Raw genomic sequence first — 17,823 nt, 5'->3', positions numbered from 1 at the left:
AAACTAGTCTGTTCTCAAGGCTGTGCCCTTTTGATCCCGGGCACCGGTCCCCATTCCCACCCACGCTCTTCTCCTCCGCTGAGGAGTATTTCTCTGCAGTCCCAACCTCGATTTCTCCCCCTCTTTCCATACAGCTTTGGAGTAAGAAGCTGACCTAGTTGTGGATATTAAATCAGATGTTACCAAGCTTGAGTAAAGCCCCTGCCAGCCCCGTATCTCACACTTTAGAACCTGCCTTCGAGGTCCTTCCACGCCTCCACAAACCTCTGACTAGTCATCTGCCTCTAGTTAAGCTCGTGCCAGCCCTCTGGATAAATCAAAGGTGGTTTTTAATCAACGGCACTGTTTCATTCATTACCATTATTGCACAGACGTGATGTTTTTATCTGTGTGTGTGTTTAATTGTGCTTGCACTGCAGTTTGGCTCCCTTTGTAGGTAGGACGACCTCTGTTGACTGACCCCGGAGGCTAAACACAGTCACGGCTTGTTCGTTGTCCTGGTGGTGACTTCTGAGTCCCAGAAAACCAACATAAGTTGTACCTTTGGGACCTGTTTGCAAGTTGAGAACTTTTTTTTTTTTTTTTAATTTTGGAAAATTCAGACTTGTCCAGTTAATGAAATGCAGTGGCCAAACTTGATATGAAAGAAATTTCTACAACAGCTACTGCTGTTTCTGCTGTGACTACTGCTGCTGCTGCAGCCGCTGTCTGTCGGGCCTGTCGTTTGCCTGGGGCTTGCTGTCTTATGTGCATTATTTCTAATTCTCACAACAAGCCCTGAAGGTAAGATTTATTCTCCTGAGTGCACGTATTAGGAGCCCACGGATCTGAGAGACTTGCCGGCGGATCCCGGGGCTGCTAGCTTACCTACAGGGAGCGTGCAGACGCGGGCCCGTCTGACTCTGGCCTGGACCCTCCCCGGGACTCTGCCCGGCGTGCCAAGATGGTGCTCGTTTCTGATTCACAGAGTTTGATTTGAAAGTTAGTAAGCTCCTTTCTTCGTTAACTTTGAGTCAGGAGGGTTAAATTTACGGCTGGCTGAATACTTCCCAGAGGATGAGTGTAACGATATTGATTTTCACAGGATGAGTCATACACCGCCTGCCTGGGAACACGAGCTCAATCACCACCAGCCGACAGCACCAGCCAATCCCTCGTCAGCATCTCCCCTACCGGCTCCCGAGCCTGTGATGTGCGCGCAGAGCTCAGCGGAAGGAAAGGTCACGAATCGCTCGCGGGCGGGCTCCGGGGTCACAGGGGTCCAGCCTCTGTCCCAGCGTGGCCGACTCACAAGGCCCTGGACGAGGCCTCACCTCTCTGGGCTTCCATCCCTCATTCCCCCAGCGCTGAGAAATGGGGTAATTACACCTCCCACGCAGGGTTGTGGCATGACACGTGCAAGCCCCAGGCAGGCCTGGAGGCGATAGGCGCCATCTCTCTGGAGAGGAGGGCATGAGCTTCCCTGCTCTTTCTTGGGGACCCGTACTTGGGTTTCACCTGACCTGTGTCAAGTGCTTCTTACGTGCCAGGAGCTGGGCCGGGGGCCAGACGTGCTGGGACAGAGGAGGCCCCTCAGGGCCCTGGAGCCCTCGTGACCATAGGGTCCCACAGGGGAGGCGTTAGGGTTGACAGGCAGTGTTGCCTGGCCACGCAGGTGGTCACCCTGGGAAGCTCAGTGTCTCCACCGGAGAAAGAGGGGGGCTCCCCGAGGAGGAGCGCGGCCAGTGTTACAGCTGCCTTATCACAGCAATATTGGTGACGGTGCATTGCCAGCGCTAGTCGTGTCAAGAGACCCAGTTGAGTTTCTGCGTTCTGTCTTAAACAGGCTTTTGTTTTAATGGCGATTTATAGTTTATCTCTATCATTATGGATTCAAGGAGGAAAAGAAGTGGTTTTTCCTAACTCCAAGAGAGTCTGAACAGTTCTTTTATCCTGGTTGAGATCATTAGAACAAGATCAATAAAGTCAGTGTCAGTGGACTAAATATTTTAAAACTCGGTTTCTTATAAGCAGCATGCAGTGAATAAATGGAATTTTCCATAACAAACATGTAAACAAGCCAGATAAGTCTCACGGTTAAAGGTTATATACAACTAACCATTGTGCTCAAAGTAGCATTGCCCAGGAGGGGGTGCGATAAACAAGCTACTCCCGGCTTCCCTGGTGGCACAGTGGTTAAGAATCCGCCTGCCAATGCAGGGGACACGGGTTCGAGCCCTGGTCCAGGAAGATCCCACATGCTGCGGAGCAACTAAGCCTGTGTGCCACAAATACTGAGCCTGCGCTCTAGAGCCCGCGAGCCACAGCTACTGAAGCCCGCGCGTCTAGGGCCTGTGCTCCGCAACAAGAGAAGACACCGCAGTGAGAAGCCTGTGCGCTGCAAGGAAGAGCAGCCTCCGCTCACCACAACTAGAGAAAGCCCGCGCACAGCAACGAAGACCTAACACAGCCAAAAATAAAAATAAAAAAAATAAAGAAAATAAATAAAGAAAAATTAAAAAAAACAAAAACAACAAACAAAAAAAGCTACTCCATTTATGAAAAGTTGCAGAGTAGGAACACATCTGACAGCAAAGGACCTTCACCTCCAGCGTGGCTGTCACCTTCAAGACAGTTTCTGATAAATATTTACCAGCCTTTATTTGTATCTCTTTAACTAAATGTAAAGGCAGCCCAAGGCATTGTATTCTCATAGCCTCAGAACAAAAACTCAACGTCAGTAATCTCTCAAGTTCCCTGCTCTTAAAAACTCATATCCCTTGGCTTTAGCTTTCAGTTTAACTAAGGGTGAATTCAATAATTTGAGGTTTAGTTTTTTTCAAACTGTAAGAGTTTTCCCCTTTGTTGTTTGCTGTCTGCCAGGCCCTCTAGAATGCTTTCCGTACAGCCCTCCCGACTGACGCGTGTTTATGAGGGCGTGTGACACAGCAGGGAAGGGCCCTGCCCAAGGTCGCTCCACTGGAAGTGACAGAGCTGGGGCGGGACCCGGGTGTGTGTGACTCCCCACCCCTCTGCTGTATCACCTCCCACTTTGAACAGGTTGCTGGGTGACAGTGGCTGGGGTCCTGATTTCTGTGCCACAGTCTCGCCCCAGACCTCCTTACCTCGTGTTTCCCAATAGGTATCTGTAATTATTATTCAAAACTGGAAAAATTTCATTTTGGTCCCTTTTAACAAAGAAGTACAGTGAAGGCCTAGTTATTACAAGTAAAAGTAGGAAAAAGTAGAAATTACAGCTTGTCTTCTAACTGGAAAATTTTAGTACTTAAAAGACATAGATTCTCTCTCAGTCTCTTTGGGGGATTGAGGATGAATAACGTAGTCAGAAATACATTTTTTCAGCAAAAAAGTCCAGTCATTATCTTTTAGCAACTCGACTTTCACTTTTCCTCTCATCTTTTTCCCCCATTATTGGCAAGACTGTCACGGCACTTTTTGAAAAAAACATGGCTAATTCACTGCTTTTCCTGAAATAAGCATATGGTATGTGCTATGGTCCAAGAAACAGGGAGAATTTTTTCTCCAGGCATATAGAGTTTGTTTTTCCTTTTGGACTTAAGGGTTGGCAGTGAGTTCCAAATGAGCAAGGAGTCGGCATTAGGCGCGGCTGTATCTGTCTGGAGAGAAGACTTCTGGCCTACAGGGGCCTTCTTGCGCCGGTGTGATGGTCGCAGCGACATCTGTGCTCCTTTTCCATCGAGGGGATGTAGTGATAGTCCCTCGCCCTTAGCCCCCATGTGGCTCCCCCAGCCCCCTGGCTGGAGCGAAGCTCCTGCAGCCAGCGCTGCAGGCACGAAGCCCATCCCCAGGGCACGCGGTACCGCACGGGCGGGCGGCCCCCTGCTCCATCCTCCCTGGGCGGGGGGCTTGCTAACCGGGCATGTCACGCTTGCTTTCTGACCCCGAAGTGTAGCAGAAAAGGCGAGGAAGAGTTTGGGTCCCAGACAAGTTTCAGGAAAGGAAAAGAAGAATAAGAACTGGGAATACCAGGTTTCCAATTAGACCAGTTCCTCAGGAAGTGATTTTTTTGGTCTACTTGAGAGTGTTGCTTGTCTCTTGACCTAATGAGAGGGACACAGCACACAGCATACGACAGGTCTGCTCATCTTCCTCGTGCTTTTATAGAAGAGTTCTTTACTTATTAGAAAAACAGTATTATGACAGCAATATTAGTATAATTTAAGAAGTTACCTTACTACCCCTAGAACAGCTCATTTCCTGTGGGTGAATCACGTCTTCCCTATCTTTGTTCATGTCAGTCCTTCTTTAATACTCCTGTAATTTAAGAACGGGTATCGAGCTTTGTCCCTCTTGCCACAGAATGCTATTTATCATTCCAGTTGGAAATGGCTTTTCAACATCCCACCAGGCAGAGAACCACATCTGCCTTAACTGCCCTCTCAGCTCGGACAGCTAGGCTGCTGTCTATAGTCCCGTCACCGTAGTCAGTGCAACGACCCAAACTGGCCAGGTCTTGACAGCATTGTGATGACATAGGATGACCGTGGAAATCTTTGTGAGTTGCATTTTGTAGCAAAATAGTTAAGGGGCTTGTTGAGCTTAAAGAGGTATAGAGTCTTCATTTACAAAAAGCCAAGTGTTTCCAGAGTTTTCTCTGATGACAACTGACTGCCAATTGTAGGCCCTTAGAAGATACTAGAAAAAAATCCACACAGTTAGTCATCCATCAGGGTAAAGGTGATGCTTGAACAAAGAACAAGGGAGCAGCCTCTTTCCAAGAAATCTGCGCTTTGGAGAGAACACTTTGAAAACAGATGTTTTTAATTGTTTATACCACTGTAATTTTTGTTGCCAAAAACTATGTGAACGTGTCACCTATTAAAAACTTCAGTGTCAGCACTGTTAACCTGGGAACAGTGTTTTTCTAATCCTGCTTTAAAATCCTGTAAATGAAAATTTCAGTGGATTTTGAATTAGGTTGTTAGAAATAGGAGCATATACAGCAATACCCGCTGATTAGTGGCGGGAGCCATTATTTGACATTAGGGGAACTGGAGCTTTACTAGCAAATTGTTCACAAAATCCTTTGCATCAGTGGTAGATGGAAGCGGAAAATGTCTCCCCTGTTGCTAGTGGTAAACGTCTCTTCCATTCTGGGTCCTCACGTCTCTGGAAGGAGGCTTTGGGGCTCTGACAGTGTTCAGTGTGTAAACTTAAGCTGTAACCGGGCTACTGTCAAATCACTGACTCACAAAAAGGTCCCTACATTTTAAAAAAGTGTAAGCATATTCAGTCCTGTTGCTCTTACTAAAATTATTATAACTCATTTGATTTAATAATTTCCAAGAGGTTTGTTGATACTCTTAATAAATGGCATATTAAAATATATTTTAAAATATTGTTTGTTTTATCCTTGTCTCATCTTTCAAAATGTTCTTATTTTGGTAATTGCTTTTAGACTCATAATATACTGGTACAGTAGCACATAAATAAATATACACGTGTTGGCGGTATGCGCCTAAGGGTTTCTCATGGCTGGGATGTACTGTCAGACAAGTTTGGAGACCAAGGATCTAGGCAAATTGGATTTGTCAAGGCTTCTGCTGTAACTCTCGAGAGGACCAATTGATGCCTTTCATTTCCTTACCTGGTGAGCCGGTGGAGCATTTAACTACAGTGTGGTCCTAAACACAGAGCAGGACAGCCTTCCGGAAGTGCTCTCTGAATTGAAGGACCAAGTGTACTTCCTGGGTTCCCGTAAGAGGAGGTGATGCTTGAGATCTTGGCGTTGCATTGGTATCCAGCTTCTTATGTCCAGGGGAAGGGTTTCAAGCTAATTGAGTACCAGGTGGCCAGAGAGTGAGGGCAAATGCCGCTGCTGTTGTGTTTCCAGAAAGTCTCTGTTGGCCGCCTCAGGCCCAGGGGAAGGGTTTCAAGGTTGTCCCTCCTGGGCTGTGGCACCGTGTAGAGGAAAGCATGCTGGCTTTCGAGACCTGGGCTCAGCACAAAAGATCTGTTCCCCGAGTCTGACCTGTTCTAAATGATCGACATTTCTGGCGTTTTTATGGCTTACCTCTAAGAGAGCTCAGTGACAGGAAGACAGTTTCCACGGCAGAGGTGTGTGTGTGCACGCAGACGTTTGCACAGCATCCAGGAGCAGTTGACAGCATTTCATGGCAGATAGAAAAGGTGGTCCACGTACCCCCTCCAACCTGTGGCCTGAGCCACTGTGACGTCACACTCGCATTTATTGCCCAGACGCTGACGCCACCCCACTGGCCACGCTCTATGGAAAACCATCGATGGGTTATCATGAGGGTGTGACTGTAAGATGCTGATCCTAAAAAGAATCACTTTGGAGCATTCTGCTTTTTTTGGTTTTTTTTTTGCGGTACGCAGGCCTCTCACTGCCGTGGCCTCTCCTGTTGCGGAGCACAGGCTCCGGACGCGCAGGCTCAGCGGCCATGGCTCACGGGCGCAGCCGCTCCGCGGCATGTGGGATCCTCCCGGACCGGGGCACGAACCCGTGTCCCCTGCATCGGCAGGCGGACTCTCAAGCACTGCGCCACCAGGGAAGCCCCTGCTTTTGGTTTTTAGACTCCCAGTAAATAATCTAACAAAATTAATTGTGTAGCTCTGGAAATGTTATTCAGTCTCCCCGAGTCTTGGTTTTTTCAACTGCAAACTGGATTATGTGCTTGAAATGAGTTGATGTGCATGATGTTTACAGAGCACCTAAAAGGTGGATTCAGACGTCTCGTTTATCCCTGGGGGTGGGGGGATTCAGCTAATTGAGTACCAGGTGGCCAGAGAGTGAGGGCAAATGCTGCTGCTGTTGTGTTTCCAGAAAGTCTCCGTTGGCCGCCTCAGGCCCAGGTGGGCTTGTGCTTTCCCGTGGCTCCGTATCAGATGGCATCTTAGTGTCAAGGTATTTCGTTTGTGATCTGAGTAGTTTCTAACCCTCTCTTCTCTTTTCGTGTTGTAGGAACCCAGCTCTTCAGTGGTCAAAGTGACTTTAGAATCACTACCTTGAAATTTCATCCAAGAGACCACAACGTTTTCGTATGTGGCGGCTTCAGCTCTGAAATGAAAGCTTGGGATGTAAGGACCAGCAAGGTAACACCCCTCTTCCTCACATGGCCTTTCCAGCAGAGCTTGCCTGGACATTTTGAATGATTGGGGGTGGGTCAGCATCTATATATAGGACCCTTGAGATGGAATAATTACCACTTAATATTGAATCAGTGGGAAGCATAATTTTTAGATGTTTTGAAAGAACATTCTTGAGTTGTTAGATTATTAAAGCACTATAGGTGCAATTCTATACAGCATGTTACTAAACATATTTGTTGAGCACCTACTGTGTGCAAATGCTTCCTGATGTTATAAGATGAATCAACCTCAGATTACTCAGGGGAATAATATGTAGATACAAATAAGTGGGGTGGAGAAGTGCTCTGTGTGTGTATGTGAGTGAGAGGAGGGGTGGTGGGGAGGGAGGGGCTGGCATTCAGAGCGGGTGAGCTTTCAGTTCAGCTCAGTGTAAGGAAGGCTTCTCGGAGGAGACAGTGTTCCCGTTGGGGCTTAAAGGCTGGTCGCCGTCAGTCCCATAGAGAAGTGATGTCCACTCCCGTCCTTCACCACAGCCTGCCACTCCTGTTGCTTCCCTAACTTAGGAAATGGCAAGTCCAGGACTTCCCTGGCGGTCCAGTGGTTAAAACTCCACGTTCTCAATGCAGGGGGCATGGGTTCAATCCCTGGCCAGGGAACTAAGATACTGCGTGCCACACAGTGTGGCCAAAAAAAAAAAAAAAAAAAAAGTGGCAACTCCATCTTTCTGGTTGTTTAGGCCCAAACCATCAGAATCATCCCTCTCTCCACTCTTCCTGTCATCCCCCCAACACCCAAACCATCAGCAAACCCAGTCGTAACTCAGGTTTAAGCTGCCGTTGTCTCTTGCTCAGATAATTGCAGTAGTTTCCTCTCTGGTATCTGTCTTCCCCCACCACACCCCCCACCTCCCCCGACCCCTTACGGTTTGTTCTCAACACAGTAGCCGGCGTAGCCTGTGACAGTGGAAGTCAGATGTGTCACTCTTCTGGTCAGAACCCTCCAGGCTCAGGTCTCACTCACAGGAAAAGCTGTGTCCCTAGGGCGGCCCACAAGGCCTCCTGATCTCTGCTCAGCCTCAGCCCCACCCGCCTCCTTGCCTTTCCTAGAACACACCAGCACAGTCCTGCCTCAGGGCCTTTGCACTTTCTGCCTGGAATGCTCTCCTCCCAGTTTTCTATGGAGAGGCTCCCTCCCTCCTACAGGGTTCTGCTCAAATGCCACCTCTGCAGTGAGGCCTTCCCAGACCACCATGCCAGCCACCCCTGCATTCACTAGTCCCCCTGCCACCTCTTTTCTCCCCATAGCACTTATGATCACCCGGCACACTATGGATTTTCGTTGTCTATTTGCCTTGTCTCCATCCCCTCGAATGTAAGCTCTTCCAGGGCAGGGATTTTTGTCTGTTTTGTTTGCTGCTGACTTCTAGCTCCTAGAACAGTGCCTGGCACATAGTAGGCACTCATCAGACCGTGGGTGACCGAATGAGTGGACGGAGGCAGAGGGCAGCCACACGGGATGGGGGATACAACGTGTGTGCAGGGCCAGTGGCCTGCTCGACTTGGGGGATACAACGTGTGTGCAGGGCCAGTGGCCTGCTCGACTTGGGGGATACAAGGTGTGTACATGGCCAGTGGCCTGCTCAACTTGGCCAGGCGTGGGCCCCAGGCAGTGGGACAGGCCGGGCAGAGAGGTTTTTAATGCCATGAGTCTGGGTTTGGATCAGCAGCGGGGAGCCATGGGAGGTTTGTGAGCAGGGGTCTGGGATCAGGGGTGCAGAGGGGCTCAGGGAGGGGCAGTGGGGAAGAGCCTGACTGCCTCCTGCCTCTGGGGGGGCTCAGTGATTTCAGGATGGCTGTTTCAAGCTCTGAGAAGCACCGCCCTGGTCTGAAGGAGGCACACAGCCACTAGGATGCTACAGGGTAGTTCATGATGATACCGGCATTGATCTTGACCTTGAAAGAAGAGGGTGTGGAACGTCAGAGAGTGTCCTCCTCCATTAGGGATTCAGGGGAGTCAGTGGTCCCACACCAAAGGGCTCTAGCCTGCTGCATCTGCAGCGCCAAAGCCTCTACCTAAAGGCATCCCCCTCCAGGGCCGCCTCCTGCCCCATCCTGGGCAGGTGCAGCCCCCCATCAGGTCTTCACTGAGCAGAGGCCGTTCTGCGTGGCCAGGATGGAAGGAGGTGGGACACGACCTCCACTGCCGGATTCGAAAGGCGAGTTGGTGCGTCAGACCGGCTGCTGCAGAAAGACGCTTTCCCCCCAGGCTGTGGGAAGGGGCTGCTGGTGTTTGCAGGAGAACCTAAAACCAGAGACAGTTTCCTTAAAGAGAACAGGATGTTCTATCCGTAGGTATTTTGCCTAAAGTACTAAACAAGTGGGAGAATTAGAGCATAGAGAGATGTACTCTTTTTAAAAAAAACACACATTTTTCTTTTACAAGACTTTTTAAAAACAAGAACATTTGGAAAAGAGAGAAAAGTTACCCGTAAAGAAGTGGATATGTGGACTTTTAAAAGCACTTGAACACTTGTATATGGGATATAAATACATGATAAATGAAAGAAGACATTGGAAAGTGCTGCTGGAGTTAGAAACTCTTAGTCATGCTGTTTGAAGCGGGGCCTCCTGATCAACCAGCCCCTGGTGACAGCCACGTCCCTTAGAGGTGTGCTGTTTTTAGCCTCAAAGAGCAAACACGTAAGAAATTACTCATCAAGGACGCCATCTGATTTAAGACTTTGTTAAAAATATCGGATTTTCTCCTAGGGCAGACGCCAGCTGACGTGTTCTGAGAATGCTGGGGGAGAAGCAATTAGGAGCAGATGTTGCTGTGACTGGTATCGGCATGTTTGCCAGTCTCTCCCCAGCTAATAATGTGGGTAAAGGGATCTGTGCAATATTTGTTTCTACTTCCTTTTTACCAACAATCTGACTGCCTGTCCTCCCTTGCTGGGTCACAAGGACTGTTTCCATGTGCATCAGCCAGACTCAGGGGACCAGTCTCTTTCCTGCTTCAGTTCTGTTTCCTCTGATAGGTGTGGCCCAAGTGCCTTGTACGGACCCAGCAGGAGGACCAGAGAGGAAAGGTGTGGACAGCCACCTGGGGTGGCTCTCTGCCCTCCTGCTGGGCTCCCGTGGGGCCTGGGGCTCTGTCCCAGGTGCTGAACTTTCCAGCCCTCCCTGGTGAGTGTAGGAACACCTAGGGCTGAGCGGCTTGTCTTCTGACTGCCTTCAGGGGCAGCTATGGAAACTGCAGGAGGGACACAGACCTTAGCTTAAAATCAAGACGGGTTTCCTCTTTTAAAAACAACGGAAGGACTGTTATTATTATAAAAGTAATATGCGATTATATGAAAAAACAAATAGAAACAGAGAGAAGGGGTAGTTGAGCCAGCCAAAGGTAAACATTAGTAACATTTAAATATTTTTATTTCATTGTTCTTTTCCACTGTGTGTTTTTTAAAACACTTATTTTGCTTTTCACGCAGCATTGCAAGGGTTTTCCTCGCAGTGAAATGAACTCTTGTAGGTGTTTAATGCGTCCCTCTGACGCAGCTGCTCGGCTAATTCGCTCCATGTTTTAGCCTCAGCGCTCAGGGCCGCGTCTGACACAGCAGGCACTCGATAAATATGGATCGAATGAGTCAATTTCAGATGGTTGAGCTTATTAAGCCATTTCCTGAGGTTGGATTTTAGGACATTTCCTTTTGTTTGGTTTGGTTTGCCATTTAAAGTTAATAGATGTGAAGGTGGAGATCAGGGATCGGCAAGTGCAGCCTGGGGCTAAATCTGACTTGCTGCCTGTTTTTGTAAATAAAGTTTTATCGGAATGCAGTTCCTGTCATTCATTTGTGTAACGGCTGCAGCTGCTTTCACACCACAGTGGTAGAGTTGAGTAATTGCACCGGAGACCACATGGCCCGCGAAGCCAAAAATACTTAGGATCTGGCCCATCCCTGCTAAGACGTATCTGGCTGTGGTGTGTGTCACGCTGTGGCTTGTGGGGACTGATCCTTCTGACCTGGCTGACAAGATGGGTGCCCCTGTGCCTCACCCTATTATGGGCACCCTGTGGAAGCCGTGTGCTCAGAGAATGTCTTTTCCAGAGAACCGTGCCTCAGTCAGGGGTATATGGGTCGTTTCCCCCTCTTCTTTTAATCTCCAGACAAACCATCGCAGTCTACTTTGTGATACATTCCACTGTGGGACACGTTTGTGCATCTAGTGTTTTCCACATTTGCAGTTTCTTTCCTGCAGCTTGTGCCCCAGAACTCAAACTGCTGGGTTAAAAGTGAGTCAGCATTTTGAAGGTAAGGGGTAGGTTTCCGACGATGGAGCTGAGCCCACCACTGGAGCAGGACGGTGCGGCCAGACAGCCTCTTGCCGGGTCTGAGGAGTAGTTGGAACAGATAACTTTAAAGCTACTTTACAGTTATAGACTTTCATTCCTTAAGCTTAGCCACACGATGAATGTTGGGATTCTGGACTTCTCTGGTCCAGCCCGGTGCATTACAGCAAACGGGCTCTTTGGTTCCCCTGTCTTTTCTTGGTCCATCTCTCTCTGCTCTGGTTTGATGAGTGGATCACATCCCTTGTCGCCGCAGAGCGCCTGGCTTCATTTCCGGCAGGTCGGCAGGATGTGTTCTGCACGAACCCTCCGAGCCTGCTTACTCGTGCCGACCCCGTGCTGCCAGTGCAGGGTCTTCTGACTCTTCTGTCTCCCGACGGTCTGCTTGAACGTGGGTCTGGTCTGGAACCCAGGATGTCTGTGGTCTGACCTTCATGTTACCACGGGGGTCCAAGCCCCTCCGGGCTGCCAGTGCTTATTGGCCTGAGATCCAGCAGCCCTGGGTTCCCATCCTCCCTCTCCTACTTGCTTAGCTGGCTGATTTTAGGCAAATCTCTAAACTCAAGCCTCTCCCAGTCAAGGGTTTCCCCCGTGGTATAGTAAAGGGGCAGGATGAGGTCATCTTTCAAGCAGGGCCTCTGAACTCTCCTGTGCGTACGAGAGCGCCTGGGACTCTTGTTAGGATGCAGACTCTGTTTCAGCAAGATGATGTCTTAGCTCAGACTGCTGTAATGAAATACCACAGCCTGGGGGGCTTAAACAGCAGACATTTATTTCTCATTGTTCTGGAGGCTGGAAGTCCGAGATCAGGGTGCCAGGGTGGTCAGGTTCTGGTGAGGGGGCTCCTCCTGGTTTGTAGATAGCTGCCTCTTGCTGTGTCCTCACATGATGGAGAGCGAGCAAGCTCTGGCCTCTTCATCCCTTAGAAAGGTCCCATCCACTCCCATCATGGGACCTCCACCCTCATGACCTTATCCAAACCTAATTACCTCACAAAGGCCCCACCTCCAGATATCATCACACTGGGGATTAGAGCTTCAAAATATAGATTTTGGGGGGGACACAAACATTCAGTCCTTTGCAGGTGAGATCCTGCATTTCAGCAAGCTCCCAGGAGATGCAGAGACAGACGGCCCATGGACCACACTTTGAGAAGCCAGGTCTCAAAGGGCCTCTGAACACAGAGGTCCCATGCTTCTCTCACGTGGGCACCCTTGGTCTTCGTCCTCGATTGACCTGCACCACCTGTGACCTATCTCAGCGATAAATAGGTTGTGAGCACCTTCACCTGACAGCTATTCATTTACAACTGCCTGTGAGGGGGGCTCGGTCCAGTCATGTCTGCGCCTTGGCATCTTCCACAGGACCTGGAACCGGAGCAGGTGCTCAGGGGGTAACTTGGAGTGAGCTGCTGGGGTCAGCCGCCCCTCCCATCACGATGGAGCCCTGCAGGAGCATCCACCTGCCCACATTTCGAGGGGCAGTGGCCTCCCTGGGATTTCTGCAGAGGGAGTGCGCCCTCCAACAAATGGGAAATAAAGGCTAGCTGCAATTCAGCTGTAACTGGTCATTCCAGAAGTGTAGACAGAGGCCGAGGACTTGGGAGATCCTGGGCCAGATGAGGGCTGGTGCAGTGAAGCTGTCAGCCAAGTCTGAGCTCTCATGTGCCCCAGTGTCTCGTAGATGACGGAGTGTCCAGCCTCGCAGGGCCCTGGCTCTTTGCCCGGCCGGGAATGGGAGCTGGAGAGTTCCAGATCTGCAGGGCCCACCAGCACTGTGGGAAAGGCTCCAAGGTAGTTACTTTTAGGTTTGCTTTAAGATGACTATGTAGTTTGAGCCAAAAGTTAGGATAGGTAATAAAATTTCTCCCTTGTATCATGCATTAAAGTTGTAGAAAAACTCCTACAGAGGCTTAAAAATCCTATTGCATATTTCGTGAATCACCCTTTTTGCGAGACTAAATTCTGGAACCCCAACCTCAGCAAATGACCTCTCGGTCAAGCAAAACTGAGCACTGCCAATTGGAGCAGCCCTGGAAAATCTGGGACATGTGGCTCCCGACACTGGGAGCCTGGCCTCTGCTCCAGTTCTCTTCCCTTCCGTGGGCAGGGCCGACACTGGGCAGGCTAGGGCCCAGCACGACTTCCGATGCATAGGTCTACTCTGCTCCCGAGAAGGAGAGTCTCAGGTGCCCTCAGGTCCCCACTGGGCCTCGAAAACACCGACCCCCACCCGCTCGGGTCGTTCTCAGGATGAGATCTACTCTGACAGACCAGCTCACTTTCTTTGCTCTAGTGTTGGTTTGACCCGAATCATCATCAATAGTCCATGCTTGTTCTACATCTTTCTTTCCTTTTAAGTTTGTAAAGGGCCGTCTTGACTTCCAGATCTTGAGTTCATTCCTTGACCTCCTTTGGGAGCTTTGTCCCAAACCCACTGCAGGTGTGTGTCCTATCATGCAGGTGACAGTGGGCGAGGCCTCTGGCTCGTCCTTCCCACCTGCTTGGGTTCTCATCTCTGCCTGTTGTTGTCACAGCCCCTCACTCTGCTGCAGTTTCCCCACAGAATGTAAGCTCCCTGAGGGCAGGGATTTGCTCCTTTCCTGCTGTTTTCCCTGAGCCTAGCGAAGTGCTGGCTGGATGGGATGGGACTGTTGCAGGAATGACTAACGGCCTTAATCCAGGCCAATTAAAAAAAAATCCCAAGTGATAAGCCTACCCAGGTGAAGTGGAAGCTGAGTCAGCATCTGTTAACACGCTCTTCTCCGGCACCGACCGACCTTGGCCGTCCTGCCCCGAGGGGGAATGAACCAGCTGGTCACGCAGCCAGTGGTTGCCGGTCTGGACTGGCTGCCCTGGTGCCATGGTTAGAGCACCCGGAGCCTTAGAGGATACCCACCCGCCCCTGCAGGTGGCCTCGGCCTCCAGCATTGTGAAAACTCTCCAGGTGGTTCTAATGAAGAGCCCGAGTGGCGAACCACAGCCCTGGGGGCCAGGGTTTGGGAGCAACAGTGCGAGTCCTGAAGGGTGTTTTGCAGGGTCTCTGCTGGTGTAGGTGAGGGTGTCCTGAAATGTCCATTCCTGCAGTGGCAGCTGTCGGGAAGACTCAGCACCTTCACCTCCTGGTTCCTGGGCGCCATCAGTCTTCGTGGCGTTGTAGGCCGGTTGCTTATTTGCCCTAATGAGGTTCTGATTACTCTCCATTTGTCTCTTTCATCAGCTTTATACTAAAAAGCCTTTTGTTTGGACTCTCCATACTTCTGCAGTTCTGGCTAAGTTTTGCCTTTGGCCAAACTTTTTATGAGATGAGAGCGGGAGCCTAAGGGAGGTGGAGACGGGGAAGGGCGTGGACAGCCTGGGGCTGAGGGAAGCGTGGTCGCCGCTCCGTGTGACTCGCCATGGGTCCTTGTCTCTTCCGGGCTCCCATTGCCCCACCTGTCAGGTGGCGGTGGGGTGCTCTCGGGTGGCATGGACTGGGCGGCCACCGCCTGCCAGGCTCTGTACTGGACCCTCCCTGTGTGTCATCTACCGCGACACAGCAGTCCTGGGAGGTGTACCAGGTGCTGCTGTCACCCCATCCCCCTGGCGGGGTGCCCGAGGTTCAGCAAGGTTCCAGCAGCCAGCACACGGCTGGTTGGTCGGGGGGTAAGACCTTGACCCGGTGCCTCGATTCCCGCGCCCTTGCAGGCCCTCCTGTTCACAGGTCGAAGGAAGCGCTGGTCTTGGGTGTAAATAAAGCTTTGGCAGTGAGAGCCGTGTGCTTTCTTCTTGGAGAAGCCTGCAGGGGGCAGCCCTTGAGTTCAGACGCCTGCTCGGTCCCGCCGCTTGCAGCTCGAAGCCCGGTGTCAGGGGCCCCCCCTGTGAACTTGACAGTGGTGGGCCCTGCGGCCTCAGGCCTGAAGTCACAACCCCGGCGCCTCTGTGAGGGCAGCCCTTCGGCCTCCACAGGTGGATGTGGAAACCAGTCCTGAAAGGCTCAGCTTTCAGCGCAGGGGTGGACGGCCACGGTGGGGCTTGGACCTGATCTGTCGGCCTCACCGGCTGCCTTCACAAGCGGCCAGGGGGTCCCCATGTGTCTCCTGGGTCATCCAAAATCTTGGGCGAAGCTGGGGAAGGGGTCCCTGGAATCCAGAACCTCAGACCCCTGCCCCCAGCCCAGTCCTCCTCTTCACCTTCACTCGGCAGCGCTGTCTTGGGGTGTCAAGCAGACTCCAGTTAAAAACCTGAAATGTGAGTTGCCACCTGGAGCTCAGTGTGTGACAACGGGAGAGCATGGCACTCAGGAGGGCCACGTCCCTGTGTGATCACTTGGGCTCTTAAAGATGCAGTAGGATGTATCAGAAAATATAAAGCAGACTCTGGACCCGTAATAATTATATAAATAAAATATTTATGTAATGCTAATGTATATGACCTTTGTAATTCGTTTTGCCGCTAAAATAAGCTGTGTTACATACACTGAACATCTCTCGTTGAGATTTTTTATCTCCTTGAGATTTTTAAAAATTTAATATCTTTATGAAATAGATTCACAGTTTTTGTTTTACCTAAAAACTTATTTTAGTTTGCCATAACTGATAGTATCCAAAAAAAATCATGGGTTTGATGCCCTAGTTATTTTTTTGTCTTAATATACTTTAAATACTTATTAAATTTTTTTGGTAGCAACATTTTTTCTTTTAATTAATTAATTAATTAATTAATTAATTTTTTTGCGGTACGCGGGCCTCTCACTGTTGTGGCCTCTCCCGTTGCGGAGCACAGGCTCCGGATGCGCAGGCTCAGCGGCCATGGCTCACGGGCCCAGCCACTCCGCGGCATGTGGGATCTTCCCGGACCAGGGCACGAACCCGTGTCCCCTGCATCGGCAGGCGGACCCTCAACCACTGCGCCACCAGGGAAGCCCTAATTTACTTATTTACTTGCCTGCTCCAGGTCTTAGTTGTGGCATGCAAGATCTGGGTTGCGGCGTGTGGGATCTTTAGTTGCGGCATGCAGGCTCTTTTAGTTGCAGCATGCGGGCTCTTAGTTGCGGCATGCAGGATCAAGTTCCCTGACCAGAGATCGAACCCGGGCCCCCTGCACTGGGAGCGCGGAGTTTTAACCGCTGGACCACCAGGGAAGTCCCAGTAGCAGCTTTGTTGAGATGCAATTCATATACCATACAATGCGCTCATTTAAAGTATACAATGCGTTCGTTGTTAGTATATTTACAGAGTTATACAACCATCATCACTGTCAGTTTAGAACATTTTCATCACCTCAGAAAGAAACCCTCTACCCTTTTTAGCAGTCACCCCAACTCCCCTGCCTCTATCCCCTACCCCCAGCCCCTGGCAACCACTGATCTACCTTCTGTCTCTATAGATTCACCTATTCTGTACATTTTATAGAAACAGAATCATACAGTATGTCACTTAGAATAATGTTTTCAAGGTTCACCTATGTTGTAGCATGTGTCAGTACTTCATTCCTTTTTACGGTCAAATAATATTCCATTGTACGGACAGATGCATTTCGTTTATTCATCAGTTGATAGGCATTTGTGTTCTTTCCATTTTTTGGCTCTTATGAATAATACTGTTATAAATATTCATTTACAAGTTTTTGTGTGGACATGTGTTTTCGTTCCTCTCGGACTCCACCTGGGAGTGAAATTGCTGAGTCATGGTCCCTCTATGGGTGACCTTTTGAGAAACTGCCAGACTGTCTTCCAGAGTGGTTGCACCATTTTGCAATGTATGAAGGGTCCGATTTCCCCCTGTCCTCACCTTACTTCTTATCGGTCTTTTTGCTTTTCCCCATCCCAGTGGGTGTGAGGTGGTGTCTCCTTGTGGTCTCCTTAAGGTTTGATATAGGACTGTGCAGACTGTATATTTCTTCATGAATGAGCTCTGGTAGTTTGTGTCTCTCAAAGAATTTGTTCATTACATCTAAGTTATCAAATTTATAAACATAAACTTGTTCATAATATTCCTTTATTATCCCTTCTGATGTCTTTAGGTTCTGTCTTCTCCTTCATTCCTGATATTGATAGTTATGTCTTCTTTTTTTTCCTTAGTCAGTGTGGCTAGAGATTTATTTTCTTCTACTTGCTTTGGGTGTAATTAGCTCTTCTTTTTCTCATTTCTTAAGGTAGCAATTTAGATCATTGATTCAAAATCCTTTTTAATGTAAGCATTTTAATGCTATACACTTCCCTCTAAGAATGCATCCCACAAATCTTGATATGCAGTATTTACATTTTCATTCAATTAAAACATATTTTCTAATTTGATTTTTGCCTCCTCTTTGAACTATGGGATATTTAGAACTTATTACTCAGCTTCCAAATTTGTGGGGATTTCCCTGATATCTTTCTGTTGTTAATTTCCTTGTTATTAATTCTGTTATGCTCAGA

The 17,823-nt window shown here is 49.4% G+C and overlaps 1 protein-coding gene across 2 annotated transcripts in view; it reads left to right on the top strand.

The window, feature by feature from the left end:
• Positions 1-17,823, top strand: part of WDR25 (WD repeat domain 25) — a 141,513-nt gene that overhangs the window by 88,084 nt on the left and 35,606 nt on the right. For both annotated transcript variants that reach the window (XM_073800048.1, XM_073800049.1), the window contains exon 4: positions 6,947-7,077. In XM_073800048.1, coding sequence (XP_073656149.1) covers positions 6,947-7,077 — 131 coding nt within the window. The remainder of the gene's footprint in view (positions 1-6,946; positions 7,078-17,823) is intronic.

The sequence above is a fragment of the Tursiops truncatus genome, chromosome 2 (assembly GCF_011762595.2).
Source record: "Tursiops truncatus isolate mTurTru1 chromosome 2, mTurTru1.mat.Y, whole genome shotgun sequence".
Classification (NCBI taxonomy): Eukaryota; Metazoa; Chordata; class Mammalia; order Artiodactyla; family Delphinidae; genus Tursiops; species Tursiops truncatus.
This window is presented reverse-complemented; position numbering and strand designations above follow the sequence as displayed.